The sequence below is a fragment of the Anabrus simplex genome, chromosome 1 (assembly GCF_040414725.1).
Source record: "Anabrus simplex isolate iqAnaSimp1 chromosome 1, ASM4041472v1, whole genome shotgun sequence".
Lineage (NCBI taxonomy): Eukaryota > Metazoa > Arthropoda > Insecta > Orthoptera > Tettigoniidae > Anabrus > Anabrus simplex.
In genome coordinates, this window is record NC_090265.1 from 911,204,214 (window position 1) to 911,230,827 (window position 26,614).

The 26,614-nt window shown below is 40.0% G+C and overlaps 1 protein-coding gene across 1 annotated transcript in view; it reads right to left on the reverse strand.

Moving 5' to 3' along the window:
• Positions 1–2,741: 2,741 nt before the first annotated feature.
• LOC136857737 (organic cation transporter protein) overlaps positions 2,742–26,614 on the reverse strand; it is a 53,446-nt gene continuing 29,573 nt past the window's right edge. Inside the window, exons 3-6 of the mRNA XM_067136627.2 lie at positions 25,279–25,379; positions 21,963–22,177; positions 15,386–15,567; positions 2,742–6,674 (exon numbers count right to left, since the gene is read on the reverse strand). Coding sequence (XP_066992728.1) covers positions 6,492–6,674; positions 15,386–15,567; positions 21,963–22,177; positions 25,279–25,379 — 681 coding nt within the window. The 3' untranslated portion in view covers positions 2,742–6,491. The remainder of the gene's footprint in view (positions 6,675–15,385; positions 15,568–21,962; positions 22,178–25,278; positions 25,380–26,614) is intronic.

Below are 26,614 nucleotides of genomic sequence, written 5' to 3' on the forward strand. Positions count from 1 at the left end.
TATTTTGTTTAAGGCTTCGCTGAAATGTTGCAATAATGACAACTCGATTTTGAGGACTTATCTGTTCGAAAATCAATTGTTTTAGAGTACTGGAATTCTTTCATAGAAAGGGGCTCATCAACAAGTCGAGAAATCTACTGACACTAATTTCTCGTATTTATCACACCCTCAAAGTGTTATCTTCATTTACTGATATATCCGAAAACCCGCGAACTTTCTAGAATTATCCGATAGCTAGATAAATTCATCCTACTTTTCCGTCACCCAGTAAAGAGAGGACGATGCACCTAGGGATTGTTCTCTAGAGGAAACAATCATTTCTGATTCACCACAGTATTTACCACATGCACTGGTCTTGGAACTTAAGTCATAGGATTTCAAACAAGTTTATACAATGAAAAATAGATTTTATAAAATGATTATCACTTTAGAAAAATTGCTTCCGGTAGTTTCGGGAAGCACAGCTTGAATAATTAGAATTACAACTTATAATTACGCTGTTCCTTTGTTTTGCTTCGTTGAAGTTTTATTGAAATTTTGTAACTATTCCAGCACATGAGATTTTGAATGTATCTACTCCCACCCACTATAATTTGTTCTATTTTAATTCATTGTAGTATCGTTCGTGACGTCTGTTACAGTGATAAAATTATAATATTGTCACTTTGTGGATGAATTCTCTATTCTCGACGATTTGTCATATGTTATTTGTTTAACGTCCATTTTAACTGCTTATGGTCTCAACACATGAGAGTGTGTCGGTATTTTATCCCACTGAGTTCCTTTACTAGGCGGAAACAACGATACGGAATTACTGCATTTGAATGCCCTTAAATCTAAGACTCATAGTCCACAGCATAATCAAAATAACAATTATTCCTTTGGTAAACGCTAGTAATTCTTTCATAAAAATGATGGAATCAGTAACACTTTTATGTTCAGCGTTTTTGTTTTAGTTACAGGCCTACCTTAAATATGTTTGTGAAGAAGAACATTTACCTATTTCTATAAAAATAAACTTGTCTGTAGAAATATTTTCTGATTTTCTGCCTGTTTGAAAAGCTATTACAAAGCCAAGTATAACTGTTTTCATAAGAGTTGCACGCTGTAGGCCTTTACGCTGTTAAAATGAACAAAGTGAGATCCCTAGAAAACAAAAGTATCCACGTCATTTATTTTGTACTGAACATAGGATTTTTTTTTTGCTAGGGGCTTTACGTCGCACCGACACAGATAGGTCTTATGGCGACGATGGGATAGGAAAGGCCTAGGAGTTGGAAGGAAGCGGCCGTGGCCTTAATTAAGGTACAGCCCCAGCATTTGCCTGGTGTGAAAATGGGAAACTACGGCAAACCATCTTCAGGGCTGCCGATAGTGGGATTCGAACCTACTATCTCCCGGATGCAAGCTCACAGCCGCGCGCCTCTACGCGCACGGCCAACTCGCCCGGTACATAGGATTTTAAGTTTTATAGTAACAGTGCTTAAAATCCTTTAAAATATTATCATTGATCGTCTTATAGACAGTAGGGTAACACTGAGTGTGATGGCGAGCTTAAATGCTCCATTCTAACAGTTTGTAGTGATTTTCTCAGGGAAATTACCTGATAAATGAATCAGCAACAAATATGCTCATTTCCGCTTTTTAAACATTTAAGTACATAATCAACTATAATGTAGTAATAATAATAATAATAATAATAATAATAATAACAGCATCACCGTAGTTAACTTATTGAAATAAATTACAGTAAAATTAGTATGAAGACTAAACTTCACCAACTCTGGAAGCGTTTCCAAATTATCTGTGTATGAATAAACAGTTAATCTTTAAATGACACTCAAATTGATTATGTATTAAGTTTAAAATATCTAAGTACTTCCTTCAAATTTGTTGTAATATCTTACAGGAAATCAACGTACAGTAGTTATCGAAAAATTCATCTGAATTTCTTTGTTACAACAATAAAAGCTTAGTATATTATCCTGAAAAGCAGGACCATGTTGACCTTAGGCTGTTGATGGAACTTTCAGATTACACTTTGTATCAATAAAACCCTTTCCAGCGGTAACTACGCCCCACTTGAATCTCAGGGGATCGGTACAGTAAACAACCTTCGAAAGTTGGGCATTTTAAATCTCTTTTAGCTCAGCTCCTACTATATGTAAAGCAATAAAACTTTCTAAGTGAAACATACTACATGTTTACTGTTCAAGCACACATCTCAAAACCGATTTTGGTATTATCAAACTCACTAATTAATTATTCAAAATGGCATCTCTTTACATGCTGGTGCTCGTTTCCATCACAGCCGGTCCATTTATCCATATATTAGTGTTTCCTTTTTTTAAATGTACTGTTTAAAGTTATAGCTAGAAATCTGACCACTTCCAGAACTTTATTTGCAAAATTAGTATTTTTAATTTTGTGTACTTCAATATTGCATATTTTGGTCACTTCTTTTTACATGTAGATTTTTGCTTCAAATAATTATTAGCCCAAGGCACATGATTTTGGTCAGTTTTGTAGACTCTGCCACTAAGAACTGGGAAAAAAATTATAATACACCATATAGGGAAATGGATTTGAAAAATACAGTTCTGAGAAAATGAGCCGCGTTTGCCACAGAGCTTTTTAAATAGCCTATGCAATGTCTAGCTCATTAAATCATAATTCCGAAACTAGTGGAGGTATTTAAATAATTATTTCACCAAAATGAACTAGAAGAGTGGGGTTATGTTACGCTGTACCGATTCCCTTATATGATATCACTAAGGAAGAAGAGATAGCCTAGATAAACATCTAGATCAAGTTATATTCCATACATGGAATTGTTTCATATTTTGCTGTTCCTGAATATTTTGGATAATGCATTATCATACTGATTAGCATAGCCGCTTTCTAAAAGACAGTATAATAACATGACAGTTTAGACGTTCACAGCCGGCATCACAATGAGGAAAGCTTTCCAGGTTATAGACAAAATGTTCCAATTGAGTTTGAAGCTTTCGTTTTTTTACGATTGAATTAAATTACAGTAGCATTAGTATGAAGATTAAACTTGCAAACTCTTCAAATAAATTAAAGTAACATTATTATGAAGAGTAAACTTTGAAAATTCTGGAAACGTTTCCAAATTATCTGTGACTGAAGAAAATCAATCATGAAATTACAAACTGAAGTTGATATGTATTGAGTTAAAAATATCTAAGTACTTCCTTCAAATGTATCGTAATATCTTACAGAAAAACAGCTTAGTTGTCGACAAATTCATCTGAATTCATCTGTGTTCGATATCTTAAAGGGTCCCTTCAATAGTAAATCTTCTCAGACATCTAAGATAATGGATATTTGAAAATGATGAATGCAGTTTTCGACGTTGGGAACTTCAAACTCTACTATATCATGAAATACAAGCCCGAGAAAAGATATCTTATCGAATGATAGGAACGAGATCGAACTATGAAAAACTTAATTCTATAAGAATCGCTATCTGCACTGGCTTGATGGCTAAAATTTCAATTGACAATTTATTCGTTAAAATAGTCTGATACTACAAAATAGATGTCTGGAGTTCCTTAACATGAAATAATGTTTACAAAGTAATCGTTTATGTTCATCCTCGTAAAGGATTTAATAATGCTCTGCCTTTCTATCAGAAAACGAATTCTGTAGTGCCAAGAAGTGGATTCCCCAAATGGTTAAAAAAAAGTCCGTTCTTCCTTAACAAAAGAAGAATCATCGGTTGGAACTGGTACGAGTGCACTAACTCAAATAGCGAATTAAGCGAGATGTATTAACAAATAATCTTGTGTTCACAGTTATCCAGACTTGGTGGAATAAGACTCATTTAAGTCGTATGTATATTTATTATCCCATGAGAATGTTAAAAGACTCGTATCTGGCTACAGTCTATATGCATAAGTATATACCTACGATAAAAATGTAGGTGGTATCGTTTCACTGAGATATTTTACAATTCAACTGGCTTAAATTACTGCCACGCTCTGCCGAATAATAACCAACGTTATCTAGTGCTTTAAGAGGTCTATTCATGTCCTACATTACCCTTCTCTCATCGATACCATAGCTGAGCTACTGTTAAAGTCAATACAGTACAATCATAAAGGATTTACCGTAAGTATGGCAATATATGTGGGATGAATGGGAGAGGCAAAGCACATCACTAGTGGTATACAGTAGTTTGTAGAATATAAAGTCGAAATGTCTGGAAGTGGCAAGCCGGAGAGCCTTTGTGCGATATTATTACGCAAGATATATACGCGAGGCATGTGTTAGTGTACCCGGGAAAAGGTATGAAAACCTATTCTATGAAAGGGAGTTGGTAAACAAACCATGGAAATCTGCGAGCAATGGGCGGCAAAGGTGTTTAGCTGTGCCCAGACCCTGGTTGGGAGGACGGAATGGTTTGCAAATGTGTGTGGGCTAAGACAGGGAGGGAAGCGTGCTGCTACCACTATTATTTATAATGATAATGGTTCAGATTATGAAAGAGTCAAAGGAAGCATTTGGTTAAAGAAAGATGAAGGGAGTGCTATTTTCTGATGATACTGTGGTGTGAGGAACGGACAGTGAAGAAGTACAAGAACAACTGGACTTAAGAAGCAAGCTCTGAAACAATATGAAATTCAGTGTAGAGATAACAAGTGATGACAAAGAAGGAAAGGAATTATGAATATTAGAGGTCCGAACCTTGACATTTTGGACAACTCCAAATATCTAGGAAATAAAATAATACAAAATGCAAGGCTGGATATGAAGGTCGGCAAAAGTACGCAACAGGCGAATGTGCTCTGCCAGAATATACGAAATCTAGCTTGGATGAAACAGATACCAAGGATGTGTAAGGAAATGATGTACAACATGTATTATATACACATATTCGAATATGCAGTACAGACCTGGCCAGTAAAACCAAGAGAGCAGGGGAAAATTCAAACTAGTTAAATGAAATTCTTAAGAATTTTGATAGGAAACACAAGGAAAGACAGAATGATAAAGATATATCTTGAAGCTCTGAGAAAAATAATCTATCATGGTTTGGACACGTAAAGAGAATGGAGAAGGGAAGAATACCGAAACAGGTGATGAAGGTTAAGTTTGGGGGCGAAAAACAGCAAGATGGTTACATTTGATTGAGACCCGTAGAAGAAGAAGGAACCTACAATAGAACAGAATGACAGAATAAGTCGACAAGAGCTGGATAAGGGGAAATGATAATGTTGATGATGGCGGTGATGCAGAATAAATAAGACTTCTATGAAAAACAAGTTTCAATTTTAGTCCACAACAAAGTCCACAATTCCACACACAATCTACAGCTGAACAGCCCCATATGGTCATGTACTAATACTGATCAAAAGCAGGCGGTGCATTTTATACCTGCTGAGGTCAAAGGGCAGGGGATACCATGGAGACATTCTACTACCCTTTAAGTATCATAAGTTATAATCCATTTCTGTCCTTTCACTAGAAAAGGGAGACTAAAATGTTATTTTTTCTCCTATTTAACTTATTTGTGTCTACATTAGGTACCAGTATGTTCGGGAGAAAGTTTTAATATTACGATCAGTCTCACTAATCGAAAAAGGTTTTGAGAAGAACTAATCCCGAGGTGAAGAGGGTGGGTGGAATGAATGGCTCCTTGGAAACCTAATAATGACAACAGAACAGAACAGGGATTTATCAAGAGAAAGTCGAACACGAGACAAGTAGATCAGAGCCCTGCAGTCACCAGTCAGTAGCTGATAACTTTTAAGACCGCGTGGAGGAAAGATGACGTTGCATGTATGAGTACAGAGTCTCTCTCAAAACTGTCTCATTATAAATGATTGTCATGTCGGTATTTTATTCCTGTCTCTATTAAGAAAGAAGCATCAATCTACAATATAACGATCAGCAGCCAAACGAATGATGGTGGCAGTGTTGTTTTAATAGGAAGTAAAACTAGGGAACCATCCTCTTTTAATATTAATCAGCGGTAAAACGAAAGAGGTGTGACACTTTGAAAGAAGCGGTAAAAGAAAGGGAAGGGCAATTAAGGGCATGAAAATGAAAGATTCCCTAGGCTATTCAAACCTAATACCATCGGAGTTGGGAGAGAACGCGAATTGACAAAGGGAGGTCGGATAGGAAATATGAAAGTGATGAGTCTCACACAAGTAATTGGAAACAATGTCCGACTCAGATAAGGGAACCGTGGTCACCAACACACGCTACCAAGTTCAGAGCCCCGGTTCCCCTTTTAGTCACCTTTTACGACAGGCAGAGGATACCGACGACGTATTCTACCGCCCCACCCATTAAGTATAACGTTTCTTCTTACACTTGAACAGGGAGACTAAAATGTCATTTTTTCTCCTATTTCCGCTATTTAAGGTAGTGCACGTGACAACTTTCTTTCTGCAATGTGGGTGAGAATGTTGTTAAATAGTCCGTTTTTTCTTCCGTGGTATTCCTTCCTTTCATTGCTATTGGATTCCCTCCTCAGTATTATCTACATTAAGTGATTTCTTCTTGCTCAAATTTTCTGCCTCCTCTATGGTGTCGGGTAACCTAATGCCTCTTGTCTCAGGTAGCATTAGCGTCAAGAGCGCAGATGATAGTGCTGTTCCCCCGAAAATTATCAGCGGTAAGCTTTCATAAATCGTCGCCTAGAACAAGCAAAGAGAAATAATATTATTAGAAACATTCACAATAAATTGGAAAATATCATACATCATAAATGTAGTAAACGTCAGGTAATCAGAAACACCAATATTATTGTTATTACTGTCCAATTCCTTCGCTGAACGGTCAGCGTACTGGCCTTCGGTTGAGAGGGTGTCAGGTTCAGTTCCCTTCTCTTTTCATTTGCATACAACACATCGCACTGCCAACCACCACAGAAACACTGAGTATTGAATATAGGCCTACCTTCGATATAGGGTCGGCATCATGAAAGACATTCGACCTTAACACTGGGCCAAATCCACATTAAGTACAGAACCCAATAAATTGGGTAAAAGACTAGGAAGAAGTATAAGAAACATATTATTATTATTATTATTATTATTATTATTATTATTATTATTATTATTATTATTATTATTATTATTATTATTATTATTATTATTATAGTCAACTGAAATAAGTACATTCAAAAATAGTCAAAAGTAATAAGAGGCTTACTGATGCATTCGATTTGTGAAATATTTTTTATTTTCTCATTTCCAGGCAGATTTCTCTCATTTTATGTGATAAACAGGTAAACCTTTTCCTAGATATGTTTTAGTACATTCGTGGTAGCGTTAGACCGTAGTCACTCCCAGTTGACGGTATTATCTTCGAAAAATTCATTATCTGAATACCCAATGTTATATTATTGTCGCTGCGCGAGTAAAACATCGTATCCCACAATGCTCCTCTTATTCATTATTCTCCTTAAGACCGGTGACAGTCCGGCCCCGCGGTGTAGGGGGCAACGCGCGTCCGCCTGTCACCCGGTGGCCCCGGGTTCGATTCCCGGCCGGGTCAGGGGTTTTTAATGGTAAATTATTAATATCCCTGGCGTGGGGACTGGGTGTTTGTGTCGTTCTTAACGTTCTTTTCGTCACATTCAACACACTACACTTCCGCAATTGCAACTACAAGCAGGTTCTGAAAGTAGTGGCAAAAAATCTATGGAGGTCGACGCCACGAAGAAATATCATTAAAAAAAAAAAAAAAAAAAAGACCGGTCACGCCTCGCAGCCACATGTGGATATGCATTCCATCAGAACAATGTTCGTTTTGTTCATTTCCCTATGCTAACGAGAAAGGAAAATAAACCTTAAATGTATTATACAGCAGCGGCGCGTAAAGAGCCTACGTCACGCAAGCATACATTCCTGCATCAAGATAGTCAAGTTCATTTTCCTTTTCCTATTGGTATTGGAAAATGAACACAATGAAAATTGTTCTGATATCCATATGTGGCTGGGAGGCGTGACCAGTCTTAAGAAGAATAATGGATAGAAAGAGCATTGTGGGATACAAGGTTTTGCTCGCGCATCGACGTTATGTTAATAGGCGAAACATTTTCCATTGTTAAAAAAATGATCTGTGTGATTTAAGAGCTTCAATAATAATTCTATATCTCTTAGGCCTAGTGGCAACAGTAGAGACGAGAAAACAAGGCTCCTGGCACGACCCCTAGTTCTCATCCCTGACTAAGCAGACGCCCAAGTCGAGCCGAACTCTTAAGCTCTCAAGTTGCAACTTTATCGGGATACTTTGTAGCGGGAGCTATTCTTGGGAGTGATTTACGACACAGCAAGCCTACCTTGGCGGTGAAAGAGAAACAGAAACATACAAGTTTAAATTATAGTGAAAATATTTACAAGTATTTATAGATGTGAAAAACCTCCAACCTGTTTTCCAGTCATTGACCGGGTCAGGGATGGAAGGAATGAAGCCCCCATCTTACGGTAAGGATAGGAATTCTGCCGGCTGCCGAGGCCTGCCGCACTCCTCTGGGGGCAATGATTAATGACTGACAGATGAAAGGAAATGATATTGGAGAGCTTTGCTGGAATTAAAGATGACAGGGAAAACCGGAGTACCCGGAGAAATACCTGTCCCGCCCCCACTTTGTCCAGCACAAATATCACATGGAGTGACCGAGATTTAAACCACGCAACCCAGCGGTGAGAGGCCGACGCACTGCCGCTGGCGAAGGCTTATTTACAGATATAGAACAAAAATTTTCATGCTTCCAAATCACAAAATTTTTATTTCGTGTAAGCTTACCTCACATTCAATTATTTATTTATATTATACTAGCTGATGTACCCGTGCTTCGCTACGGGATTCTCAGAAAGACTGACTTTGTGGTTTTCATAACCTGAAATCAACATAGGTCATTACAAAAACGTAAGTATGAATGTAGCGATTAAAAGCAATGCTATCATATAAAATACTCGATCAAATGGAAAGCCGCACGTTTTATCACTTTTAACGAACAGTGCTGCGGTTAGATTGCGGTGCCAATCTAATAGTCCACAGTTCCAGAGCTGGGATGACAAGGCCGCAGATTGCCATGAACACTCATCTGCCATTATTCCGCTAAATATGCACACTGTTCATTCCAATCAGTGCCTCAGAGTAGGGATTGAATAGCCCGAATGCTGTAATGATCCAGTGTGTTACGTACCAGTAGTATAAGAAAATTTATAAACCAGGGGAATGTCATGCTAAAGAAGAAAGTTATCTAACTCCCCAGCTACTTCCCATCAATATTCAGGCAGGCTGTTACACTCTGTACGACTGGGCGAGTTGACCGTGTGGTTAGCGGTGCGCAGCTGTGAGCTTGCATCCGAGAGATAGTGGATTCGAATCCCATTGTCGGCAGCGCTGATGATGGTATTCCGTGGTTTCCCACTTTCACACCAGTCAAATGATGGGCCTGCCTTAATTAAGGCCTAAGGCACTCCTAGCCCTTTCCTATCCCATCGTCGCCATAAAACCTATCTATGTCGGTGCGACGTAAATCAAATAAAAAATACTCTGTACGCAGCAGTAATCCTATCTACCGGAGATGAAGGGCAGCATATGACACAAAGCACATCACGACAAACAATGGTCAATGTAATGTTATTGTTGATCAGTGTTATGAGCTTTCTATATTGTAGGCCTTCACATTTAGTTTTCTTTCGTCTCTGTGATTTGTAAAATATTTTATACCATAAACTGTAGTTTCTTATTCTCCCACTTTACATACCGATTTTCATTAAATACCGTTTACCCATTACTGGTAACTCGGCGCTGATATGGACTTAGTAACAAAAATCCAAAATCATGAATATCTTTGTGATCATAGCCAGTACGGTAACAATGTATAAGACATGAATAATAGGAAATTTAATACTATATAACCCTAGTTATGTAGCATTTATCGATTACACCTCTAATAAGAAATATTTGAGAATTACATTTTAGGCCTCCCCCTAAACTACCATTTTACTCAGCGTGAATAAAATAATTTACAGCCTGGACTATAGCGACTTATTTTCTGACTTTGTATACCGATTTTCATCAAGATAGGACTACTAATAACAACAATATTTGAGAATTATATTTTAGGCCTTCCCCTAAACTATCATTTTTCTCAGCGTGAATACAATTATTGATAGCCTAGATTGTAGCAACTTATTCCCCAACTTTGCATACCCATATTATTTAAGATACGACCACTAATAATATAAATAGTTGAGAATTCAATTTTAGGCCTTCCCCTAAACTACCATTTCACTCAGCGTGAGTAAAATGATTTATAGCCTAGATTGTAGAGACTCATCCCCCGACTTCACATACCAATTTTCATTAGACCACTAATAACATAAATAGTTGAGAATTCAATTTTAGGCCTTCCCCTAAACTACCATTTCACTAGGCGTGAGTAAAATGATTTATAGCCTAGATTGTAGAGGCTCATCCCCTGACTTCACATACCTATTTTCATTAAATTCTCTTCAACCGTTTTCTCGTGATGCGTGTACATACATACATACATACAGACAGACAGACAGACAGAAATTACGGAAAAGTAAAAAGTGCATTTTCTTGTTACTATGGACATGACCGATACAGAAATACCATTATTTTCAAATTCTGAGCAATGTACAGACAAAACTCTTATTTTATATATATAGATTCTTTAGTTTTTAATGCAAATTTCGTCCGACTCGTTGGCTGAATGGTTAGCGTACCCGGTTCAGAGGGTCCCGGGTTCGATTCCCGGCCGGGTCGGGGATTTTAACCTTAATTGGTTAATTCGAATGGCCCAGGGGCTGGGTGTTTGTGCTGTCCCCAACATTCCTGCAACTCACACACCACACATAACACTATCCTCCACCACAATAACACGCAGTTACCTATACATGACAGATGCCGCCCACCCTCATCGGAGGGTCTACCTTACAAGGGCTGCACTCGGCTAGAAATAGCCACACGAAATTTTTATTATTATTATTATTATTAATGCAAATTTCGAAATAATTTTTTTGAAATAATTTAGATGAGTAATATACAGTCGCTTTTAGTGCGACAACCAGTTGAAAGAATATATTAATTATATTTGTGGGATTGCTCTGAACTTAAAGTTTCACTCAATAAAATGCAGCGAAAATTAAAATTAGTAGACTATTACAAAATGTTCAATTTACTAAATTTAAATAAAAGTTGGTTGAAATCTTAATTACAAAGGAGTATTTCACTGTAACAATAAATAAGTTAGAAAAATGTCAAAATATATCAAAATATTCCTTTTGCCTAGCGACATGGTTTCATTCAACAGCAGAAATGAGAAAACAAGGCTCTTGGCCCGGCTCCTAGCTCTCATCCCTAACTAAGCAGAAGTGTAAATCGAATCATTTGTCGATTCCTAAGGAATAGGAGGTTTGCTCTGAGAGAAAGAGCAAATCATACACTTTATCAGGGTGAAGCCTTGAACGTCTCTCACTAAATACCAATCCTGCTACACTGAATGAGCGTTGGCTTGGAGCACTTGCGGCTGAAACAGGGATAACTTTCTTTTGCTACACGTGGTAGGTTGGCAAGTGCCGTTTCACGACCCTAAGATTCATGCAGTGGAAATGAACTGATATATATATATATATTTGTACTGGAGGCTGCCCATTAAGCAAGGTAAGGCAAAGCAAAGCTCGAGCTGCTGTCAGGTCAACCGAACAGTTCACTGAATTCGCGCTCTGTAGCATCGAAAGGTAGGCAACCAAACTTGGCAGACATACAGTGCTGTCATTGTGCTTGCCTATCTCGTAGGTGATCACTTATACAGCATTGCGCTCACCGATTCGTGGTCAACAAGTCCATATACTCGGACACCGTGGTTAGCCGATTCGAGTCCCGTTAATGGAAAAATTTCACCATCAGAATGTTAGACAGCAGGATATGAGAGTTGGTGTACACAACGTCTAATCACTGAAGTTACCACAGACCATAATTAACGCGTCAAGTCTATCTGGTCTGACCTAAGCCTATTTATATATTACATGTTTCGTCTATCTATTTCCATGCATTTTAACACTTTAAGGGCGAATAATAATTGTTTATTGTATATATGTACAATCGTCATCCCTAAGGCTGGTTGGATCCCCAACAGCTCCACCATCAGCTATCACAGATAGCCTAGGTATCACTGAAGAGGCATACTAGGGAAATGAGGAGTGAGGCAGTTTTCCGTTGCTTTCCTCGACAAGCCAGAAGTTGCTATTACATATCAGTCTACCAATCCCACTGAAAAGCATGCATCCACCGACCCTATGAGCAACATTTTCACACCATTCATAGCAGGGACTGGCTGCTTAAGGAATGGCATTACTAGTGTCACTCATACCTCAGTCACTTTTATATTGTCAAAGCCAAGGATAAGACAGAGAGTTCAATGAAAGTAACAAAATTGCTCTAGCCTATACCAGAAGACATAGTGCACTGTAAACACTAGGTCCTGCCAGCAAAGACATAATTGTCTATTAGAAAGAAATATAGTGATACTGTAATTATGAACACATTGTAAATAGTTATTTAACCGAGCGAGTTGGTCGTGCGATTAGGGGGGCGCAGCTGTGAGCTTGCATTCGGATGATAGTGGGTTCAAGCTCCAGTGGCGGCAGCCTTGAAGGTTTTCCGTCGTTTCCCGTGTTCACACCAGGCAATGCTCGGGTTGTACCTTAATCAAGGCCACGGCCGCTTACTACTCCGACCCCTTTCCTATCCCACCGTCGCCATAAGATCTATCTGTGTTGGTGCGACGTAAAGCAACTTGTAAATAATAATAATAATAATAATAATAATAATAATAATAATAATAATAATAATAATAATAATAATAATAATAATAATAACAACGTCCTACCTTAATCCCTTGGTAGCTGATATTTGGGAAAAGTGAAAGTTTCTCTAAAAAAGGAGCGAGTACATTTTGGATGATAAAACATGAACAACGTTTTCGTTTACATGTTTGAGTCGTTTCATTGTTATTATAAAACCTTTTCTACAAATAATGTGTTCATTAAAACTCACTTCACCTCTATGCGGACGATCTACAAATTTATCGACACTGCAAGACTTCAGACTTAGATGAAACAATACAAGATATTAACAATGACCTCCGACGACTCAGTATATATGCACAACGAAATTCTCTTATACTAAACTCCACAAAATCTCGGGCAATCATAATTGGATCACGAAAATTACTGAGCTTCTCAAACAATGTGGCAATCGCGCCTATCCTACTGAATGGTAACATTATTCCCTACAGTAAAACGGTTAAACATCTCGGAATAATTATGAATGAAACACTTGATTGGTCTGATCACACGAAAGAAATATGTAAAAAGATTTTTGGAGTGCTTTACCCTCTTAAACGGCAGAGAGATGTATTTCCATTTGAGCTAAAGGCCAAACTAATACAGACACTGGTTCTCCCTATTCTTGATTATTGTGACGTTGTTCTAGTTGATATCACAAGAGAAGAAACACTTAAACTTCAACGAGCACTGAATTCCTGTCTGCGATTTATTTACAATATCGGGTACGATGTTCATATCACCCCATACTATCAGGCTCTCTCATGGCTGAAGCCTGATAAACGTCGGCAGCTACACATGTTAACGATGGTATTTAGAGTGTTAGCTGAAAATCAGACATTGTATATTTCTTCTAAATTCAACTTTCTATTATCATATCACAACTTAAATACACGTTCGAGATCCTTTCTTTGTATTCCAGTGCACCGCACTAATAAAATTAATAGATCATTTGTGGTGACCGGTGCCAGACTATGGAATTCCCTGCCAGCTCAGGTCAGAGAAACTAGCTCTATGTCAAGATTTAAGGTCGCCTGCCGAGACTACCTGCTGAGGACAGCTGAATGAATGGTTAAATTATGAATGTGTGCATGCCTGAGGATTAGTCATTTTGAAGAGTTTTTAATATTAATTAGTTTTATATTAATTTAGTTTAGTAATTTATTTAATCCATTTTCATTTCTATTAATGTTTGTAGTTTTAACTAGGCCTATATTAAGTACCTTAGTATTTTATTTAAGATTTTTAGTAGAATGTGGTGAAGTGTAAGAGAGGGCCTCGAGCCCTAACTTCGCTACTGTAAAAAAGGCACTAATAAGTAAATAAAATAAAATAAAATAAATAAAAATTATGTTTATCTGACTGAAATAATTATAATGAACCAAATAACTTTACAGTATGCAGAGTGGTCCACATTCATGAAGTTACGAAATCCATATAACACTGATAGTTCTTGTTGTAAATACTTCGTGTATACTCTTTGGATTTGTCATCTCTATGAACTGTTGATTGAGAGTTCCTAGGAGTAAGTAACTATCATGGGGTAATATGCTAATAATGTGGTGGTTGTTCTTGTTTTTCTTTATAAACATTGCAGAAGGTGAATTTCAGTATAGTTTGCATGAGAGAAAATAAAGCATGTTTTTCATATAAATATGGAGTCAGATAAGAAATTTCTAACAGTTCTTAAGGTCGACATTTGCTCTGTTAGGAACCCATATCAGCAATGTAAAACGAAGGAAGTTTCATCTCAGCTCACTAATTTTAAAACGGCTTGCACAAGTCCGAGCACTTATTTTCTTCTGCTTTTGCTACCACAGAGTCATGTATCAAGAATTGGTGAAATAGAATATAAATGAACGGGAGATTGTAAACCTTGCCGACCGTATACCAAGTAAAACAATTACAATTCCTTCAAATTGAATGTGACAGAACAGACAAATCATCTTCTTCCTCGCCTTTTTCCCAATTACCTGGGATCGGCATTCTGTTTGGATTTAGCTCAGTTTTACTGATGGATGCTTTTCCTGACGCTAACCCTATGTCGAGGGTTGTATTCACTACTGTGTGTTTCTGTGGTGGTTCGTGGTGTGATATGGTGTATGTAAATGAAGAAGTATATTAAGACGAACACAAGGCCCCAGATCCCGAGTTAGAGGAATTCACCATGCATAGTTAAAATCCCCAACTCTCCCGGGAATCGATTCCGGGGCCGTCTGGACCAAAGGCCAGTTCGTTGACCGTTCAGCCAAGGACTTGGACACTCAACAGACAAATTACCTTGGATACAATTTACCTCTTGTTTGTTAGAGCCATAAATGGTAAAAATAATGGCAAAGACATATCTCAATGCAACCTGTACGTTAATTTAGGCACACCAAAAGACACTAAAACTTAAAATATTGTATATAAAAAGTGTGCATTTCAAAAGACCAAAAGTTATAAATAAATTATCTTTCAACTCGTGGACGGGAAAGGTTAAACACTGTTTGAAGTTTATCGCATTTAAGACTTACCAGTAATGGTGCCTGCGGGGCAGCGATAGCACCTACACCTCCCAACATGGAACACGCAGACATCATGGAGTGGCGAAGCTTGGTAGGGAAGAGTTCGGCAGCGTACATATAGAGTACATCATACGATGTGGTGATACTAAACTTGCCAAGCAGGTAGAGGCTGACAGCCAGCCACTGCTTGTCTGAAACATATCAGCAATTCAAACGTTAGGAAATACTGAACACACGAAGTATAATTACTTGAATCTGACCTTTCATCCCATCTCTTGTAGAGAACATGACTCCCTTCTGCGTGTTTTGGGGAATCTCGCTCCATTGAAAATGTTATTGAATATTTTCACTGTGCTTTCAAGGATAAAGTTATTTTTATCGAAGGATTGTACCTCTTCCTCTTTGGTATTACAGATAAGAGAAGAATGAAAATTCTAAGTTTCCATGGAGGGAATTAGATATTTTTCCACCAATAGAGCATATCATAAATCAGATGTAAAGCTTTTCAGGCGTTTGCTCTATTAACCAGCGATTTGTCTTAGGTCTGACACTACACTCATCAGAGTGGGATGTGTCAGACCCTACCCACTGACGCTGGGGTGTATGCAGGTGAACTTACCAGAAGCCCATTATAAGAGGCACAGTCTGATAACTGCATACGGGAGATAAAACTCCACATTGGAATTAATGCCCGCCTAGCAATTCCGAATGGAAATTCTAATGAGAGTCATCATCCGAGAAACTGTTCACAACGTTTACTGTACAATGGATATTCTCACTGTGATATTGAACAGTCTGTAACCATGTACCCCCACCTGCACCCCATTTCTTAAAATAGATTCTGGAGACAGGGGAAGATTTAGGAACTTTTCTTTAAAAGCAGCAACTCTAGTACCTGAGTTCGAAAATACTTCCCTTACTGAAGAGATTAAATCATTTAGTTTTGGGAACCGATTTCTAATTTTATTATGTTGTTCGATGTAGTGCATGAGCAAGACAAGTAACGGGGATAACGATACAACCCATTAATTCCTGGTTCCAGGCTATCTCTTAACCCGCCCTCTCGACTGCTTGGCTTGCATCTTTATTTTAGATACGTACTGTGAAAAAACATTATTTTTATTTTATTAAATACATGATTTAAAGCGAAATTGTTTCTTAAAGGCTCAGAAAGGCAAAAATAGGTCGTAAGTTCGAAACGGGTGCATATAGACACTATAAAATTTCATTTACTCTGACGGTAGGTACATAATACGGATAGCTGTCACAGACAGGCTTAATATGGTCTTACAGAAAACAATAGGTAAAAACCTAAAGATCCGATGTCTAGTGATCACCCTTAGTTCTCAACAGCGGCTGTCGGCTTGGGATAGTGTGTTGGCTACCATGGGGTTCCTGTCTGAATGTGATATTGCTTCCTTTACTTGTGCCAAACTCCTCACGTTCATATTTCCCATGATCTACTGCTACTCTTGTTCACATCCAACAAGATGGAATTGGTTTATGAGGTCTAGAGAGTCCCTGATTTTCACACCCTTTGTGGATCTTCCCCTCTTTTGCAGACATCGTCATTTTTCATAGGATCGGACCTCTTCCTTCACCTGTTCGTTTTTTCTTTCTTACAAGTTGCTTTATGTTGCTCGGACACAGATAGGTCAGGTGGCACGATGGAACAGGAAAGGGAAAGAAGTGGGAAGGAAGCGTCCGTGGCCTTAATTAAGGTACAACGCAGCATTTGCCTTGTGTGAAAATGGGAAACAACGGAAAACCATCTTCAAGACTGCCGACAGTGGGGTTCGAACCTACTATCTCCCGAATGCAAGCTCACAACTGTGCATCCCAAAGTGCACGGCCAACTCGTTCGGTTTCATCTCTTCTAATTAATGAGTTATGCGGGAGTGGTTATCGAGTTAGTGTACACCTTAAAACTCGCCGCCACCACCACCTTCCTTGGTTAACATTTATTCTTTTCTGACCACGATGGTATTTGGTTTATAAGACCCAAACCAAACCCCATGGTACAAAAGCCCCGAAGTGCCATGGCTTACCAAGCGACTGTTCCTCAGCCCGAACACCTGCAGATTACGAGGGATGCGTGGTCGGCACGACGAATCCTCTTGGTAGTTATTCTTGGCTTTCTAGATCGAAGCCGCTATCGCACCATTCGATAACTCCTCAACCGCAATCGCGTAGAACTGAATGAACCTCGAACCAGCTCTCAGATACAGGTAAAATCCCTGGCCTGGCCGGGAATCGAACCCGGCGCCTCCACTACACCTACACCGCGGGACCGGGAGACAATGAAATCTTTAATTTTCATGTACCGCATGGGACTTTCCTTTTTCTACTCTTTGTCCTCAATCTTGGAAAGGTTGGTCGTCTTATGCTCTGCCATGTAATTACTCTTTAAGAGGGCCTGATAATTTCTTACGACGACGAATGGGAGGAGAAAGGCCTGGAAATGGGGAGGAAGCGGCCGTGACCTTCATTAGGGTACATCCCCACCATTTTCCTGGTGTGAAAATGGGAAACCATGGAAAACCATCTTCAGGGCTACCGACGGTGGGGTTCAAACTCGCTATCTCCCGGATACAAGCTCACAGCTGTGCGCCCCCCTGATGATTTATTTGTTTTCCTCCTTATAAGAACAGTCACCAATATCATATAAATTGCAGATCATTAGCTAGTGTGGGAGAGGGTAAGGAATCGTCAAGTTTTATGCGCAGTGATTCCTTTAAATGTCTTTAAATGTCAAACATCTACCTAGGGATCTGACGGGCTGAGTGGCTCAGCCGGTTGAGGTGTTGGCCTTCTGACCCCCAACTTGGCAGATTCGATCCTGGCTCAGTCCGGTGGTATTTTAAGGTGCTCAAATACATCAGCCTCGTGTGGCTAGATTTATTGGCACGTGAAGGAACTCCTGCTGGACCTCGGCGTCTCCAAAAATCGAAATAGTAGTTAATGGGATGTAAAGCCAATAACATTATTATTATTATTATTATTATTATTATTATTATTATTATTATTATTATTATTATTATTATTATTATTATTATTATTATTATCTAAAGATGTCATACTAGATGAATTGTTCACCCATAGATCAATTGAGGAATGTCTTATTGTTAAGGCAGCTTATTTTGAAAACCGTGCGGAAAGGTTCATATTTAGCACCTGCCAGGACTGCATGCCATTTACACGTCAAGTGCTACGAGGCAGCCCATCGAGAAGTTTCTTACCACTCTTCACTATAGGCCGTTTAAAATCCACGGACACAATCGACCCGCCTCGGTAACTACACTCGGCCTTGAACTTCCGGGCTTGTATTATTTCTATTTTCAGGGCTGCCGATAGTGGGATTCGAACCTACTGCATCCGGGAGATAGTAGGTTCGAATCCCACTATCGGCAGCCCTGAAGATGGTTTTCCGTGGTTTCCCATTTTCACACCAGGCAAATGCTGGGGCTGTACCTTAATTAAGGCCACGGCCGCTTCCTTCCTACTCCTAGGCCTTTCCTATCCCATCGTCGCCATAAGACCTATCTGTGTCGGTGCGACGTAAAGCCCCTAGCAAAAAAAAAAAAAATTTCTATTTTCATTTTTGTTATTTTTGACATGTATTCTTAATAAATAAAAGTACAATAAGTGCTTTACAAATTACAACAGCTTTGTCATAAACTGTTTTCTATGAGACCTAATCCATCTAAAGAACAAATATAGGGCATGATTATAACAAAATGTCTTGAAATCGCCATTTCATTGTACTTTTTTCTTGCTGATTTTTCGATCATTTCATCCAATTGTTTATATTTTTTTCCTCTTGAGTCATTCAAGATTCAAACTACTTGATTTTAAGAATAAAGGACTTGATTTTCAAAAATTCCCTTGACTTCGTAAATGAGGAAATATATCCTCTTTTCATAATGTAAGAAAATGTAATTTTGAGAGGGACATGCGTGTCATAACCACATATGAGGGAGGAGTCGTCTGTTCAAAAGGTGATATTTCCACTTCAAACATTTGTTTAAGCATTTCGTCCACATGCAATGCAGTAGTCCAGTACTATCGAGTGTCTTGAACAATCCAGACGATAGACAGATAGATTATTTATTTATTTATTTATTTATTTATTTATTTATTTATTTATTTATTTATTTATTTATTTATTTATTTCCTATGAATTCGATATCATCCATCTGGTATTTTTCCACAACTTTCTTAGGGTGGAAATAACTCCTTTTGAACAGACAATCCTCATATTTGGGAGTACTTTTGCCTAAGAAATTCCACAAAAGAAACAAAAAATCTCAAGGGTTGGCTATACCATTACTTTCCCATATCTGTCCCTTGGGACAAACCCAAAGATGACTTATTGCTGGCTGGTCAGTACACCATTCTTGACTCGACTGTCCTATGAACTGACCTGTGTATATTCTCAAATGCAAGCTAGTTTAAGCGTTCCTTTTCGTATTTACAAAATATCTGTTGTAATTCAGTTATTTTTCTTTGCAGAATAGTTCTACGACGGTGAGTTCACCAGTGATCAAGATAAAATTATACCTGATCAGAACGCATCAGTTGCGCTCGGTGGTCAAACTTAGGTGTAAATCAGTAGTGCTCTGTGGTCCATTTCCACGTGGTCAACTTTTTCCTTTCCCTTTTATAGAGACGGAAGACTCTGCGTGGAGCAGTATACTATCAATAATATGGTTGAAATAATCGTATCATGTTGTGTATTCAGCCCAAAGGCTGGTTTATCCTCAAAAACTCCATTATCTGTCATAGATGACCTAGGCGTCACTGAAGAGGTACTGTATGTTAGGGAAATGAGGGATGAGGTAGTTTTCTGTTGCTTTCCTCACCCAGCCAGAAGTTGCTCTTACATATCAGTTTGTCAAGTCAACTGATATGCACGCACCAACCTACCCTATGAGCAACATTTCCACACCATTCATAACAGAGACTGGCTGCATAAGAACATGGCATTACTTGCACAGCTCATGCCTCATTCACTTTCACATCGTCAATGACAAGGTTGAAGGTTGAAGAAATAGTGCAGGTCTTGACAGCAAATGTATAAATCGTACCAGTAACTTGCCATTCGTAAGAGCGTTTAAAAGAATTGTACCAGTAACTTAGTACTCCTCAAAATGTATACAATAATTGGAACAGAATTTATGTTTATAACTAATGCTTTTGAGGATATTTATTGTACATCTGTTTCCTTGTCTACGTTGAGAAAACAGCTCTTCAACGTATTGTTTATGTTTTGTATTGCCTCCATGAAGCATTCTGTACCTCATTTAATTTAATATTATTAATTTAATAATCGGCAGTCTGGGAGTTTTGGATCGACTAATTGGACGCGGAACAATTCAGCAAACCCATCTCTAATGCTACATGTTGACAATAGAAAACATTCTCAGCACTTAGTGTGTTTTTACTTGTTGGGTATAAATATGCTCCGAGGACAATTGACGTGCTTACAACGATATGGACCAAGCGCAACTGATGTGTCCAAATTTATACTGACGGATCTAAGACTCCATCCGCAGCCGCCATGGATGTGCTTTCCACTGTTTCAGCACTCAAGAAACTCGTCAGGTCTCACTTCCGCCTGTTCTATATTCTCCGCGGAGGCAATAGCTATCTTTGAATCCCTCACCGTATAATGAATCCTTTCCACCATCAGAATTCATCATCCTCTCTGATTCACTGAGTGTACCGACTACTCTGTCAACAACAATTTTGTGTCAAAACCTCAGTGTTCATATTATGAGCATACTAAAGAAAATCACTCAACTGAACTGGCATGGCTATCATGTCATTCTACCCTGAATATCAACCCACAGCGGAATCACCCCACAACGAATATGTGGATAACCTCGCCAAACAAACAGCAGAATCAGGACAAGCTCTGAGACATACCTTTCATCCACTAGACCTCATTTCTAGGGCAAACCAATGAGCATATGACATGTGGAATGAAGAGTGGAATATATCCAAACAACATCGTGGACATAATTATTCCCAGATACAGCCTCATCCACCGTCGAATTCGAACAGGCAATACGTCACATCCATCATCAGAATCAGATTCAATCATGATAGCTTCCGCAGTCGTCTTTTATTGTATTCAACTTGTCGATAGCCCATATTGTACGTGTGACAGAGAGTCGTGGGAAAACTCTAAACATATATTTTTTTTTCAGTGCAACCGATTTACTTCCCAGCAACAAACACTTCTAAAGACAATCGTAGAATTATACGAACCGCTACCAACCGGAATGTCAACTTTGGTCGCTATAAAATGCACCGCAGTGTACTCCGCTATATAGACATTTTTTAATAATACTGGCCTTTGTTTATAACACACTCCTAGACCATTTATCACTTTACCTCGTAAACAACAAGAACTCATTGGGTATATTGTATGTATTATGTATCTGTTATGTGTATTTTCAGTGTGTTTTACTGTGTTTCGGAGTTGACTGTATGGACATCCCTAGACCGAAAGTCAAAAGTAAGTTTTAAAAAAACGGATGTGTTTACTTAAAAAGTTTTCGAGCGCAGCTGATGTACACACCTGCAGGTACAGCTATGACGAGTAAGCAGCAGATGCCACTAGCAGTCAAGGATCCACACAGAGTCATTTTTCGGCCCAGGCGGTCCATGCCGAAGTAGGTGAGCAAGTGACCAGGCAGCTCGATCAGACCCGCCAGCATGAAGTTCACATACTTATTACCCGCCAAGGACGTCGAGTTGAACGTCATGCCGGAGAAAGAGAAACCAACACAAGCCCTGCAAGAACAAAACAAAACTATGAGTAATGGTCCAAAGTAGGTGAAGGCATGATGGTGTGTTAACTAATTATTGTACAGTGAGGTGATGTCCAGCGTTGATCACTTTAGCATATTGTTTCCGGGTAGATTAGCAGCTGCGTGTCTGTGTTTTTTTTCAGGGGTTATTTCGCTTCTGAATGAGTGCTAGTGTGTATGCCACACATTATTATTCTCTTAAAAACTAGAAACCACAAGCGAAATAATATAAAAATCATTCTTCAAGAAAAATATTTCTTGAATACTTAGCTTTCACAACCGCACAGTACTTGAAACAGACTTACAACTCATTACGTCATTTTGAGTACATGCCGAAGGAATGTTCAGTACAGAAAAAAATTGTTCAACCGGACACTAGTGGGATCCCAACACACAACGTTGGATTTCACTTCGATAATCTTTCCATCCAGCTAGGTTGGTCTCGGTCTCTGTCTCTTGCCAACAAAACAAGGATGGCGGAGCCTCAGTTTCTGTCAACAGAACAAGGGTGGCGGAGCCTCAGTCTCTTGTCAACAGAACAAGGATGGCGGAACCTCAGTCTCTTGTGAACAGAACAAGGGTGGCGGAGCCTCAGTCTCTTGCCAACAGAACAAGGATGGCGGAGCCTCAGTCTCTTGCCAACAGAACAAGGGTGGCGGAGCCTCAGTCTCTTGTCAACAGAACAAGGATGGCGGAGCCTCAGTCTCTTGTGAACAGAACAAGGATGGCGGAGCCTCAGTCTCTTGTGAACAGAACAAGGATGGCGGAGCCTCAGTCTCTTGCCAACAGAACAAGGATGGCAGAGCCTCAGTCTCTTGCCAACAGAACAAGGATGGCAGAGCCTCAGTCTCTTGTCAACAGAACAAGGATGGCAGAGCCTCAGTCTCTTGCCAACAGAACAAGGATGGCAGAGCCTCAGTCTCTTGTCAACAGAACAAGGATGGCGGAACCTCAGTCTCTTGCCAACAGAACAAGGGTGGCGGAACCTCAGTCTCTTGCCAACAGAACAAGGGTGGCGGAGCCTCAGTCTCTTGCCAACAGAACAAGGGTGGCAGAGCCTCAGTCTCTTGTGAACAGAACAAGGATGGCAGAGCCTCAGTCTCTTGTCAACAGAACAAGGATGGCGGAACCTCAGTCTCTTGTGAACAGAACAAGGGTGGCGGAGCCTCAGTCTCTTGTGAACAGAACAAGGATGGCGGAGCCTCAGTCTCTTGCCAACAGAACAAGGATGGCAGAGCCTCAGTCTCTTGTGAACAGAACAAGGATGGCAGAGCCTCAGTCTCTTGCCAACAGAACAAGGATGGCGGAGCCTCAGTCTCTTGTGAACAGAACAAGGGTGGCGGAACCTCAGTCTCTTGCCAACAGAACAAGGGTGGCGGAACCTCAGTCTCTTGCCAACAGAACAAGGGTGGCGGAGCCTCAGTCTCTTGCCAACAGAACAAGGGTGGCAGAGCCTCAGTCTCTTGCCAACAGAACAAGGGTGGCAGAGCCTCAGTCTCTTGTGAACAGAACAAGGATGGCGGAGCCTCAGTCTCTTGTGAACAGAACAAGGGTGGCGGAGCCTCAGTCTCTTGCCAACAGAACAAGGATGGCGGAGCCTCAGTCTCTTGCCAACAGAACAAGGGTGGCGGAACCTCAGTCTCTTGCCAACAGAACAAGGGTGGCGGAACCTCAGTCTCTTGCCAACAGAACAAGGGTGGCGGAACCTCAGTCTCTTGCCAACAGAACAAGGATGACGGAGCCTCAGTCTCTTGCCAACAGAACAAGGGTGGCGGAACCTCAGTCTCTTGCCAACAGAACAAGGGTGGCGGAGCCTCAGTCTCTTGCCAACAGAACAAGGGTGGCGGAGCCTCAGTCTCTTGCCAACAGAACAAGGGTGGCGGAACCTCAGTCTCTTGCCAACAGAACAAGGGTGGCGGAACCTCAGTCTCTTGCCAACAGAACAAGGGTGGCGGAGCCTCAGTCTCTTGCCAACAGAACAAGGGTGGCGGAGCCTCAGTCTCTTGCCAACAGAACAAGGGTGGCGGAACCTCAGTCTCTTGCCAACAGAACAAGGGTGGCGGAGCCTCAGTCTCTTGCCAACAGAACAAGGATGACGGAGCCTCAGTCTCTTGCCAACAGAACAAGGGTGGCGGAACCTCAGTCTCTTGCCAACAGAACAAGGGTGGCGGAGCCTCAGTCTCTTGCCAACAGAACAAGGATGACGGAGCCTCAGTCTCTTGCCAACAGAACAAGGATGATCGAGCTTCTGTCTGTCAACAGAACAAGGATGGCGGAGCCTCAGTCTCTTCCCAACAGAACAAGGATGGCGGAGCCTCAGTCTCTTGTGAACAGAACAAGGGTGGCGGAGCCTCAGTCTCTTGTGAACAGAACAAGGGTGGCAGAGCCTCAGTCTCTTGTGAACAGAACAAGGGTGGCGGAACCTCAGTCTCTTGTGAACAGAACAAGGGTGGCAGAGCCTCAGTCTCTTGCCAACAGAACAAGGGTGGCGGAGCCTCAGTCTCTTCCCAACAGAACAAGGATGGCGGAGCCTCAGTCTCTTGTGAACAGAACAAGGGTGGCGGAGCCTCAGTCTCTTGCCAACAGAACAAGGGTGGCGGAGCCTCAGTCTCTTGCCAACAGAACAAGGGTGGCGGAGCCCCAGTCCCTTGCCAACACAACAAGGATGATCGAACCTCTGTCTCTGTCAACAGAACAACGAAGACGGAATCTCGGTCTCTGTCAACAGAACAAGGAAGATCGAATCTCGGTCTCTGCCATCAGAACGAGGATGACCGAACCTTGGTTTCTTGTCAACAGAAGAAGGACGTCTGAGGTCACCATAGCTAAATCGAAAGAGTATCGGACATGCAATTCGAAGATTGTGGGTTCGGTTTCCACCGGTGCCCCATTAGCCATTTTTGTACAGTACTTAGCATCCCTTCAGCACGGCTATAGGTACTCTACACGACCTAATAAGCTGAAAGTCTATTTCAAAAACTGATTATATATAAAACACACACACTCATCTTTATACAAATTAGACATTGGATTCTACATAAACTGTCTTACAGTGCTACTATAACGAACTGTAGGCCTACTTACCAAATAAACGAAACCATAAGGAGACGAATCATAAGTACTTTGGAGTGCACAGCTTGAACCAAAATACCTCTCTTGTCACCAATCGACTCCTCGCCTTCGATCTGTCGAATGGAAAGGAAAGAAGGCATGCTCAAATGGAATAGATACTACATATATCTCTTTATGTCCCACAGTTTAGAAAACAGAACTAGATATCTCTGAAATATCGTATAAATTTATATATGTTATCATGCAAACAAGCAAGCTTGCACTTTTACGGGACTTGAAATCGTGGTCATACCCACGGGGCCTCCTAACGACAGACACATTACTTGTCATTTTAAAAATGCCACATGAAATGACTACGATTCATATCATCGCCGCCTTAGTGAGAAGCCAGAGACAATGTAATTCTGCTATCACGCATTTTTCCTTTAATCTGCACATGTTATAACATAAATTTGTCGGTAGGTATCTCTGTGTTTGTTCGATCTAATCTCGAGAAAAACCAAGCGAATTTTGATGCAGTTTTCCCCACTGTATAGAGCAGAGGTTTCCACATTGGGGTATACGTAGCAATTTTTTAACATGAATGCAGACAATTATAAGAAAAATATATCCTCTTTTTCTAAGTGTTTTTATGTTCGAGAAAAGAATAGAGGAAAGGATAAGAAAACTGAGGATGTGAATTCAGAGACCAGATTCTGAAATCATCACGCAAGTCCCTTCCATGGCATACTTCGTCCAGCTGCCAGGAGAGAATGTTTCAAAGAAGATCCTCAATGGTCTTAAGTAATATCTGGAGCAACTGCATTTGTAACTAAAGAAGTATTTCCTAACATGTGGATAAGGAATCCATTGGCTGATGGGCTACTAGCCAACTTCTCACTTACTCTAGAAGATTCATTGGCGTAACTTTCAACTGGCAGTTTATTAAAATTACAGTCTTCATAATTACAACTAGCTGACTTACCGGTTATTCCTCATGACTGGCTGTTCTAAACTTTGAAGAAAATCTTTGAACTGCTTAACCGTTATTTATTTGCTACTTATTTGTGTGAAACCTCATTCTCCCACCTTACGTATTTGAAGGCACTAAAGTCACTTAATGTCTGACTCGTTGGCTGAATGGTCAGCGTACTTCCCTTCAGTTCAGAGGGTCCCGGATTCGATTCCCGGCCGGGTCGTAGATTTTAATCGCTTCTGATTAATTCTTCTTGTTTGGGGACTGGGTGTTTGTGTCTGTCCCAACACTCTCTTCACCATATTCAAACAACATACCACACTACCAACCACCACAGAAACACACAATAGTAATTATATCCCTCCATATAGGGTTGGCGTCAGGAAGGGCATC